The sequence below is a fragment of the Heptranchias perlo genome, unplaced genomic scaffold (genome assembly GCF_035084215.1).
Source record: "Heptranchias perlo isolate sHepPer1 unplaced genomic scaffold, sHepPer1.hap1 HAP1_SCAFFOLD_43, whole genome shotgun sequence".
Lineage (NCBI taxonomy): Eukaryota > Metazoa > Chordata > Chondrichthyes > Hexanchiformes > Hexanchidae > Heptranchias > Heptranchias perlo.
In genome coordinates this window covers 6,723,487-6,735,084 of record NW_027139442.1, presented here as the reverse complement: position 1 = coordinate 6,735,084, position 11,598 = coordinate 6,723,487, and the positions used below count along the sequence as shown (strand labels likewise).

Below are 11,598 nucleotides of genomic sequence, written 5' to 3'. Positions count from 1 at the left end.
ATGGAGCAGTGACTGTCATCACCACAGTGGGAAAAGGCAGTTACTGATCGGTGCAGCTTGTGAGACAGGTGAGACAGGTGAAGAACATGAAACTGGTAAAGAGTGGGCGGCAGAGAAAGGCTGCTCACCAACCCGGCCGAGGTTGGGTCGATGATACCACGGCTCGCAACAAAAGCTCTTCTGTTCGGTTTGTCAGCTGAGCAGCTCTTGATCGAAGGGAGTAACTTCACTAAAACAACAGTCGCATGTTAAGGCAAACACCGTCCCTGCCTTCAGATAAAGGCCCACAGTTTCGGCTCCCTGCACACTGACTTTATTTGTTCACTTTATTAATGAGGACCTTTCAGAAACTTTTGAATATTGTGTTAATGTGTTATTATCAAATTTGTTGGGGAAGAGGTGAGAGAAGGGAGACTAATTAATTCAAGTTTATTGTGTTTCCAGATCAGAGTTTGTATTGTTTCATCCACTGTCGGACAAGCGGACTGCACGCACCTGAAGCTGAAACCGAGTGAGGCTCACATCCAGACCCCTGGACAAAACATACCTGGAGATTGCAGTGGTTCAACCAGGATCAAAGCAGTACAGAGTGAGCTCAGAGAGGATAATGGAAACACAGCAGGAAAAGAAGCATTTCAGCAGCTCCGACTCCAAGGAGGACAGCAACAAACTCGAAAGTAGCTATCAGTTTTGCGGGCACACTTTGAGAATCACTGGGGACTCCAGCAATAACCGTGAGATACCAGCAATAATCTGGGGAGCTGTAAGTCCAATGTTTGGTGTAAATGCTTGGATCGGATAGAGAGAAACCAAACCCAGAGCCTCTGCCTTTCACTACAGCAACCGCCCCTACCCCCACCCCCGCCATGTTGAGGAAGCCCAACTTGATGCATTGGTTTTGCAGACGAACATGCATGAGAACATCGGAATTTCTAGAAGAAAGATTATTGTTCGCCGTCTACTTTCCTGGTAGTCACATGACACAGTGAGAACCGAGTTGTCGACGAATAAAAGCAATCAAACCGAATGAATTAGTCTCCATCAGACCCAGACATGAGGCGAGGAAAACCCTCCAGTGGTGGAGAGCTTTGGGAACCATTGGTCCAAAGTCACCTTTTCCTCCTAAACCTGCTCCACTCACCACATGTCATGTCTCCAATTAATCATCTACTTGCCCACTCACTTCACCTGTCTATATCCCTGAGCAGACTCTTTGTATCCTCGTCACAGTTCACTTTCCCACGTATCTTTGTATCGTCAGCAAACTTGGATACATTACACTCGGTCCTTTCATCTAATCATTAATATAGAGTGTAAAAAGCTGAGGCCCAAGCAGGGATCCTTGCGGCACCGCACTAGTTACAGCCTGCCAACCTGAATATGACCCGTTTATCACGACTCTCTGTTTTCTGTCCGTTAACCAATCATGTATCTCTGCTAATATATACCCCCAACCCCATGAACCCATTTTTACTCATTTACTCTATCATAACCGTTCGTGAATATGAACACATCTTTTAAATCTCATCTTAAACTTCTCTGGTCCAACAGAACAACCCCAGCTTCGCCAGTCTCCCCACTTAACTGAAGTCCCGCACCCCTGGTACCATTCTACCAAATCTGCACTGCACTGTCCCTAAAGCCTTGACATTCTCCCTAACGTGGTGCTCAGGATTAGACACAATACTCCTGCTGCGGCCTCACCAATGATTTATAAAGGTTTAGCGTCACTTCCTTCATTTTGTATTCTGTGCCTATTTTATAAATCAAGGGTCCCGTATGCTTTTTTTAACAGCCTTCCCAACTTGTCTTGCCACCTTCAAATATTAGTGTACGTACAACCCGAGTTCGCTCTGTTCCTGTATCCCCTTCAAAATGGTAACATTTTGTTTATATTGTCGCTTCTTATTATTCCTATCAAAATGTATCATTTCACAGTTCTCCGCGTTAAATTTCATCTTCCATTTGTCTGCCCATTTCCCTTGTGTGTCTGGTCTCCTGAAGTCTGTTCTTAGCCTCCACATTGTTTACTACATTTCCGAGTTTCGTATCATCTGCAAACTTTGAAATTATACCCTCTATACCCAAGTCCAGTTCATTAATATATATCAAAAAGATCAATGGTGCAAATACCGACCCCTGGGGAACACATCCAGCCTGAGAAATAACCGTTCACAACTAGTCCCTGCTTTCTGTCTCTTTGGTAATTTCATATCCACGCTGCCCCTGTCCCGTTAATCCCATGGGCATCAATGTTGCTAACTCATCTATAACGTGGTACTTTGAAAATTCATGTCAACAAACATAACTGCACGAACACCATCAACCCTGTTAATTACTTCATCAAATAACTCAATCAAGTTTATCAAACACGATTTGCCTTTAAGAAATCCGTGCTGACAGTAATTTATTAAAACATGTTTTATCAAGTGACAATTAATTTTGTCCCAGATTATTGTCTCTAAAATTTTCCCCACCACTGACGTTAGGCTGACTGGCCTGTAGTTACCAGGTTTATCCTTCTCCCCTTTTTTGAACAGGAGAACAACATTTGCAACTGGTCAGTCCTCAGGCACCATCCCCATATCCAAGGTGGATTGAAAGATTGTGGCTGTAACCTTTGCTATTTCCACCCTTACTACCCACAACAACCTAGGATGCATCCCACCTGGACCGCGTGGCTTTTCTACTTTGAGTACTGCCAACCTTTTTAGTGCATCCTCCACTATCTCTTCCTTTACTGGGATATTGGCAGCATCCTCTTTTTTTGTTAATGTAGATGCAAAGTATTCATTTTGTACCCCAGCCGCGACTCCACAATGAGTTTGTTCTTTTGTCGCTAATTGGCCCCACCCTTCCTTTGATTATCCTTTAGCTATTTGTCTGTTTATAAAATACTTTACTCTTCACTTTTCTGTTATCTGCCACCACTTTCTCGTACACTCTCTTCGCCCGTATTATTTCCTTTTTCAGATCTCCTCTGTAATTTCTCTATTCTGCTTCATTTTCTAATATATTATGGTCCTGACATTAGTCATAAGCCTCCTTTCTATGTTTCGTTTTAGTCTCTATATTTTCAGTTGTCCAGTGAGCTCCAGCTTTGCATGCCCTTCCTATCTCCCTCATAGGAATGCGTTTCGATTGCACCCGAATTAGCTTCTCCTTGAAGGCCTCCGATTGATTATTTACTGTTTTTACAGCCAGTCTTTGTTTGCATTCAACATGGGCCGGCTCACTTTTCAACTCACTGGAATTACCCCTCAGCATCTTCACCTTTGATTGATCCCTGTCTCTTTCCATAACTACTCTACACCTAATATATAACATCCATGGCATCATGTTCTGTCTTCATACCATCCATGGCACCATTAAATTGTTTGTACCCTCCAGGCCACATTTACCGGGTTTACCTCCACCCTGACACAATGTAATGGGTCGATAACCTTCTTGTATCATGTCTTGGGTTTTCTGCTCCAAATTACCATATCCTGGGTTTATGCCATCCTTATCACCATGCCCTAGCTGGCACAAAGTACTGATTGATGTATTCTCCTCTGAATCAAGATGGGATGCATACTCCACCAGCACCATGTATTATGTTTATACTCTCCTTCACACCCGACACTGGATATCCACTATCCTTGATCACAGACATTGGGTATCAACCATTCTAGATCCCCTGCACTGGGTATCCACCATCCTTAGCACCATGTGCGGTATATACACCATTGTTAGAACCGTGCGCAAGGTTTATTTTTCTATTCGTTCATGGGATGTGGGCGTCGCTGACCAGGCCAGTATTCATTGCCCATCCCGAATTGCCCTTGACTATACACAATCCTGAGCACAATGCGCGGTGTATCCACCATCTTGGACACCATTCCCGGTGCATACACCATCATTGACACCATGTGCGGGGTATTCGCCATCCTTGATACCATGTATTGGGTTTATACCCATCACAACACAATGTTCAGATTTTTATATCTTCCTTGGAACCAAGTACGTGATTGATATCTTCCTTGGAATTACTTACTGGCTTGCACCCTCCCTTGCTCCCTCACTTGCACCTTCGCTTGCACTGATCCCTGCATCCTCCCATGCTCCCACGCTTGCTCTCACCTTTGCTCCCACCCTTGCACGTTCCCTTGCACTGATCCCTGCACCCTCCCATGCTCCCACCCTTGCATCCACACTTGCTCCCGACCTTGCACCCTCCCTTGTTCCCTAACTTGCACCTATCCTTGTACCCTCACTTGCTCCGACACATGGACCCTCCCTTGCATCCTCCCTTGGACTTTCCCTTGCTCCCTCCCTTGCACCCTCCCTTGCAACCCCTTGTCATGTGAACTTGGATTCAGAAAGTTGCAGGTGAACGAATTCTAACGTTAATGCCATATTTTGTTTCAGGGCCTCGTTCTATGCCGGTTCTTTGAGAAAGAGAATATCAGTTTTTCTGGGAAGAAGATGATTGAATTGGGGTCCGGCACTGGGATCGTGGGGATTCTTGCCATCCTACTGGGTGAGTTAAATGTTCCAAGCGATAGAACTTTGCATGTGTGAGAGAGAGCGATGAACTGTAATGGAGTAGGACGGCTATATAGTGAAGGACCATGACAGTGACTGGTCATAGGTTTGATTAAACCCCCAGTTATATGTATGTTTTGTGAACGCTGCTGTCTCTTCTTCTTTTGAGGTCCTTACTATTGACAGTTCTTCACCTCCAGTTTTAATCTGTTTGAAAGAGAATGCTTTCAAAGCACAGGACCCTTACCTCAGGTAATATGAATGATGCCTCAAAAAAGTCGCAGCTTTCGAGACTCAGCCGTTCCACCTGCCATTTTGGAGCAAGTCCCTCCTCCCATCCGGGAGCGGGATATCAATTGAACTGCCGTTGATCTGTGAAAATCCAGAAAACGTAAAAATCTTTAAATGAAAAAGTGAAACATTTGAACACGTTTCTCCTTGAGCTGATGAGCTGAGAACAAGATACCTATCAGAAATGGCCTGGTTTTGTTCAATGTAATATTTGCACAACATCCTGAACATCTCGACTCTGATCAAATATAAAACGGGGAAGCTGTTGCTTTTGATCATGTTTTTGGGTCTTTGTGAACTCCAGTCACGTGTCCAGCAACCAACTGATGGCCAAATTATACACCATAAAACAGTAAGCATGCTTTAGAATAAAATAATGAAGCATTCCGTGCCCGCATACAGCACAACCTGGACAATATCCAGGCTTGGCTGTTTTGTGGCAAGTAACATTGGCGCCAGTCAAGAGCCAGGCAATGACCATCTCCAACAAGACAGAGTCGAACCAACTCCCCTTGACATCAAACGGCATTGCCATCGCCGAATCTCCCACCATCATCATCCTGCGGGTCACCATTGACCAGAAACTGAACAGGACCAGCCACATAAATCGTGTGGCTAGAAGAGCAGGTCGGAGGCCTTGTATTCTGCGGCATTATCTGAGGAATTGCTAAAGGAAGTAAACATTATGTCCTTATCATTACCATTATCGAATAGCCCCACTTGCGACCTTATGATGGAGGGAAGGTCATTAATGTAGCAGCTGAAGATAGTTGGGGCGAGGTCACTGCCCTGCGATGTCCTGAGGCTGAGATGATTGTCCTCCAACAGACACTACCTTTGCGCCAGGTATGACTCCAGCCACTGGAGAGTTTCCCCCCCTGATTCCAATTGACGTCAGTTTTGCTCCGACTCCTTCGTGCCACACTCGGACAAATACTGCCTTGATGTCAAGGGCAGTCAATCTCACCTCACCTCTGGAATTCAGGTCTCATTTCCATTGTTGACCGGATGTCACCGGGTAACGGTTTTGGCTTAGTACACAGAGGAAGAGTCAATTCTCTCTTAATTCTCAATTCGCTTTATTAACGTTATTAGATCATGCACATAGCGCTGATACGTCTAGTTAGATATAGGAATGCAGTTTCCAGCAGGTTATACTGTTTTATACTCAAACTAGGATTTAAACGCACACCCACTAGGTTTCCCTGACTAACACATCCCTCAGTATCAGGATTTAAAAGCACGCCCACTAGGTTCCCCTGACGAAAACTCCCTGAGTTGTCACAGAATAGAAAGGATATTATATTACCCGGAAAGGAGAGATACTGCTGGCCAGGCAATTCTCTCTCTCACTCCCGACGTCGTCTCTCCGTCCCTGACGTAGGGTTCCCACTTCCACGAGGGTTAGTCTCCGGAGTCTCCCACAAAAACAAACTGGGACCAAGCCAGCAATTCTTCAGTTTGATTCCCAAGTCTGTCTTTTCGAATGATGCTGTCTTCTCTGGTTGGCTCAAAGTAGCTGGAGTGATCGATGTCATCCCCTGATTGGCTCTGTTCCAAGGGCCTTGGAAGCATCACTTCATACTCCTTTCCTAATTCAGGACTGGTGTCTCATCACAGTTCCTTTGTCCCTGCAAGAAGCGGAACGAATTCAAACCGGTTCTGGCCAGTTCAGACCAGTGACTGAACTCCAGGTCACCCCAGTTCAAAAGTCAGTGTCTTTGTTAGCACTTCGAATTAAGCTCAATAAGTTTCTGCAGCCTCTGGCCAACACCATGTTTGGACCAAGGCTGTAATGAGGTCTGGAGCCGAGTGGTCATGGCGGAACCAAAACTGAGCATCGGTGAGCAGGTTATTCGTGAGTAAGTGCCGCTTGATAGCACTGTCGACATCTTCCATCACTTTGGCGATGATTGAGGTTAGGCTGATAGCGCGGTAATTGGTCGGATTGGATTTGTCCCGCTTTTTGTGGACAGGACATACCTGGGCAATTTTCCACTTTTTAGTCGGAGAGATGACAGTGTTGTAGCTGTTCTGGAACAGCGCAGGTCGGGGCACAGCTTGTTCTGGAGCACTGGTCTTCAGCACCACAGCCGGGATGTTGTCGTGACACACAGCCTTTGCCAGTTCATGAACTCAAACATTTATTGTTTTTCACGTGGAGTGAATGGAATTGGCTGAAGACTAATATCTGTGATGATGGGGACCTCAGGAAGAGGCTGAGAATGATCATCCACTTGGCACTTCTGGCTGTAGATTTTTGCAAGCGCATCAAACTTTTTTTTGCACTCAGGGAATCAAGGGATATGGGAATCGGGCGGGAAAGTGGAGTGGAGTTCGAAGACCAGCCATGATCTTTTCGAATAAAGGAGAAGACAAGAGGGGCCGGATGGCCTACTCCTGCTACTATTTCTTATGTTCTTATGTTCCCATGTGCTGGGCTGCGCTCTTGTTGAGGATGAGAATCTTCACCGAGCCTCCTTCTCCTGTTAGTTGCTTAATTTGCGACCACCATTCGCGACTGGATGTGACCGGATTTCAGAGCTTTAACCTGATTGTTTGGTTTGGGGATTGCTGAACTCTGTGCACAGCATCGTGCTCTCACTGTTGAGAATACATGGTGCTCTTACTGTATATAATGCATGGTGCTCTCACTGTTTATAATGCATGGTGCTCTCATTGTTTATAATGCACTGTGCTCTCACTGTTTATAATACATGGTGCTCTCACTGTTTATAATGTATTGTGTTCTCATTGTTTATAATGCCTGGTGCTCCCACTCTTTATATTGCATGGTGCTCCAACTGTTTATAATGCCTGGTGCTCTCACTGTTTATAATGCATGGTGCTCTAACTGTTTATAATGCCTGGTGCTTTCATTGTTTATAATGCATGGTGCTCTCACTGTTCATAATGTATGGTGCTCTCACTGTTTATTATGCCTGGTGCTTTCATTGTTTATAATTCATGGTGCTCTCACTCTTTATAATGCATGGTGCTCTCACTGTTTATAATGCATGGTGCTCTTACTGTTTATAATGCATGGTAATCCTTTGCCGTGTCTTCACCAAGTTGGCACCTGATTTTCATATAAGCCTCTTGCCGCTCCAGGCATGCTCTTCTACATTCCACATTGAAACAGATTTAGTCACCAAGCTTGATGGCGAGTGAGAAGTGAGGGATATGCCGAGCCCTGCGGTGACAAGATTGTTGTGGCATTCCATTATGCTGCTGCTTAGGGCCCATGGCGCCTCATGAGTGCCTGCTTTTGTGCTGCTAGATTTGTTATTAATCTATCCCGCTCAGCAGGGTGGTAGTGCCACACGACACGATGGAGGGTTTCCTCAGTGTGAGGACAGGTCTGATTCTCAGAGTATGTCAGACCGTTGCTTGACTAGTTTGTGAGGCAGCTCTCCCGACTTTGACAACAGTCCCTAATTGATAGCGAGGAGGACCTTGCAAGGTCAACTGGGCTGGGTGTGCCTTTTTCTGACCCAATTCGATGCCTGTGTCGCAGCTTTATCCTTATTTTGATATTGCGGCATGGCTCACGACCACACGAGAGGGCAGTAAAGCATCAACCACATTGATGTGAGACTGGAGTCACACACAGGCCAGATCGTTTCAGGACGCAGGTTTCCTTCCCTAAAGAACATTAGTGAACCTATTGGGTTTTTGCCACAATCGGATAGTTTCATGGTCACTTTGGGGCGGATATTGACTTCAAGCGGCAGTTTAAAACGTGTGATAGCTAAAAATAAAAACCGGGAGGAATGTTCAACGGGCGACAAACTCGTTGTCACCGCTTTTACGCTGTGGCAGAAAGTCAATATCGCCCCTTTTACTGATACCAGCTTTTTATGTTGACATTTTCGAATTAAAATCAAAATCTCAAACTGCCGTGGTTGGATTTGAGCTCAAGTTGCTGGATTTTTATTCCGCAGTTTTGAATTACTAAATCCAGTGAAATAACCGTTGTGCTAATGGAATCGCTGATCAATGTTGTGACACTGCACAAGTTCATCATTATATTTAACAGCCTTTGCTGTGTTAATTTGCTTTGCCCCGAATCCCTTTTGCCCACATTTAACATTTACAGGTTGGTGTCATAGGGAAGCAATAAGTGAAGATACGTCATTACTCTTTTACATTCTTCTGGCAGGTGGAGATGTGACCTTGACCGACAAACCAGAAGTTCTGAATCAAATAGAACTAAACGTGGCCAACAATGTCCCCTCTTCAATTATCCAGCGGTCAAAAGTCTCTGCTCTCTCGTGGGGTGTAAACCATGATCAATTTCCAACAGACTACGACATCATCCTGGGATCCGATATCGTCTACAAGAAACGTGAATACCACTTACTGCTAAAGACCCTACAACATCTGAGCAACCAAAACACTATCATTTACATCTGCTCGAGGATGCGTGATATCATGGGAGCCATGAATTTTCACGAGCAGCTCATTCCACAGCATTTTAACTCCGAAATTGTTAACAGTGTCCCAGAAAAAGAAATCAACCTGTACAAAGTGACCAAAAAAGTTCCTGGCGCTTATTAAGGAGGAAATTCCAGAGAATAGGGTGGAGGCAGTTAAAGGTCTCATAATGGGAAGAAGCGAGGGGGAGAAGGGCACAACAGGCAAGAGTCAGAGGACTTAATGATGTTGGAGGAGGTTGCAGAGATGGAGGGATTGGGATTTCCATTTACTCTAACACCCTAACCCTGACACTCTTACCCTAAACCCTAACCCTAAACCTGGCACCCTAACCCTAATCCTGACTTTATAGCCCTAGCCAAATCCTAACCCTCGCCCAAGTCCTAGCCCTAACTAAAACCCGAATCCTATTAATGCCATTATAATCTGACTCGAGTAAGGTTGGCAGGGAGGGTTAGAGTTTAGGGTTAGGAACCATCGATAGAGTCAGCTTCACCCTGTATCTAACTTCAGTCTAGCACTGCAGAACACAGAACAAGACCTACATTTTTCCCCTCCTGAAGTGTTGCTCTCCCAATACATTCACGTTTGTGTGATGATTGCATCAACGAAAGCTCCTTTAAATTGACCCAGTTGAAGACTGTGGTGATGTTGTGCAGCAGAGAGTATATTACGAGATCAATACTTCGGCCCTCCCTACCTTACAGCTGAGTGGGATACACGGACTGCAGCCGTTCAAGAAGAAGGCTCTCCACCACTTTCTCAAGGGAAACTAGGAAGGGGCAACAGATTCTTGATTGTCAGCGACGCCCACACCCTGATAATGAATACATAAAAAAACAAAACTTGTGAAGTTCTTTGGTTCGAATTATTCCCTTTGCCGCATTTTGCAGTGAACTTCAATATATAAAACACAAACGCTTTTACAAGAAGATTCACTCACGGGGACTTAGCTCAGTTTTAGCGGGGTACCAGCTAGACACACGTAACTGACATAGTTCCCTAACCCCAACCGATTTGAACCCTGGTGCGGGAGGGTATCTGACACACTGTGACACCTGGTCCTCCTTTGCCTGGAGGCAAGATAGTACAGCTGGAGTCAGGACAGCTAGAGACAGGATAGTGCAGCTGGAGGCAATACAACTAGATACAGGATAGTGCAGCTGTAGGCAGTACAGCTAGATACAGGATAGTGCAGCTGGAGGCAGTACAGCTAGATACAGGATAGTGCAGCTGGAGGCAATACAGCTAGATACAGGATACTGCAGCTGGGGGCAGTACAGCTAGATACAGGATAGTGCAGCTGGAGGCAATACAGCTAGATACAGGATAGTGCAGCTGGGGGCAGTACAGCTAGATACAGGATAGTGCAGCTGGGGGCAGTACAGCTAGATACAGGATAGTGCAGCTGGAGGCAGTACAGCTAGATACAAGATAGTGCAGCTGGAGGCAGTACAGCTAGATACAGGATAGTGCAGCTGGAGGCAGTACAGCTAGATACAAGATAGTACAGCTCGAGGCAGATAGTACAAAAGCAAGAAAGTTATCCTAATCCTTTATAAATCATTAGTTGGGCCTCAGGTTGACTATTGTGTTCAATTCGGGGCACGGTACCTCAGAAATTATGTCAAGGCCTTAGAGAGGTTGCAGAAGAGGTTTACTAGAATTGTACCAGGAATGGGGGAGTTCGGTTTTGTGGAGAGACTGGAGAAGCTGGGATTGTTCTCCTTAGAACTGACAAGGTCAAGTGGAGATTTGATAGAAGTGTTCAAGATCATGAATGGTTATGATTGAGTAAATAAGGAGAAACTGCTTCCAGTGGTAGAAGGGTCGGTCATCAGAGGATAATGATTTAAGGTGATCGGCAAAAGAGCCAGGGGCGATATGAGGATACATTTGTTATGCAGGGAGTTGTAACGATCTGGAATGCACTTTCTGTAAATTTGTTGGGTGCATATTCAATATTAACTTTTTAAAGGGACTACGATAAATACTTGAGGCAAAAAAATTCGAGGGCTATGGGGGAAGAGCAGGGGAATTGGACTAATTTGATAGCTCTTTCAAAAAGCCGCACAGGCACGTTGGGCCAAATAGCTACCTCCTGTGCTGTACCGACTATGATACTGTGATACGATGTGAAAGAGTTAGCAGGAATCTCAGTTCAGTGGCCAGACATCTAAATCTGTGGCAGGAACACACACAATGAAATAATATTTCATAACAGTGATAACCAATAAATACTTTGAAATCCCAGTTCAACTGAACCATGTTATTGGGGAGAAAGGACACTGCACTGACTCCTTGTAATACTGAGACCGTGAGCTGTCTCGATATCAATCACTG

At 45.1% G+C, this 11,598-nt stretch overlaps 1 protein-coding gene across 1 annotated transcript; it reads left to right on the top strand.

The window, feature by feature from the left end:
* Positions 1 to 607: 607 nt before the first annotated feature.
* LOC137312567 (EEF1A lysine methyltransferase 3-like) lies at positions 608 to 9,378 on the top strand. Its single transcript, XM_067979098.1, has 3 exons — positions 608 to 763; positions 4,411 to 4,522; positions 8,981 to 9,378. Exons 1-3 carry the CDS (start codon positions 608 to 610, stop codon positions 9,376 to 9,378), a joined length of 666 nt encoding a protein of 221 aa, XP_067835199.1.
* The last annotated feature ends 2,220 nt before the right edge of the window (positions 9,379 to 11,598 follow it).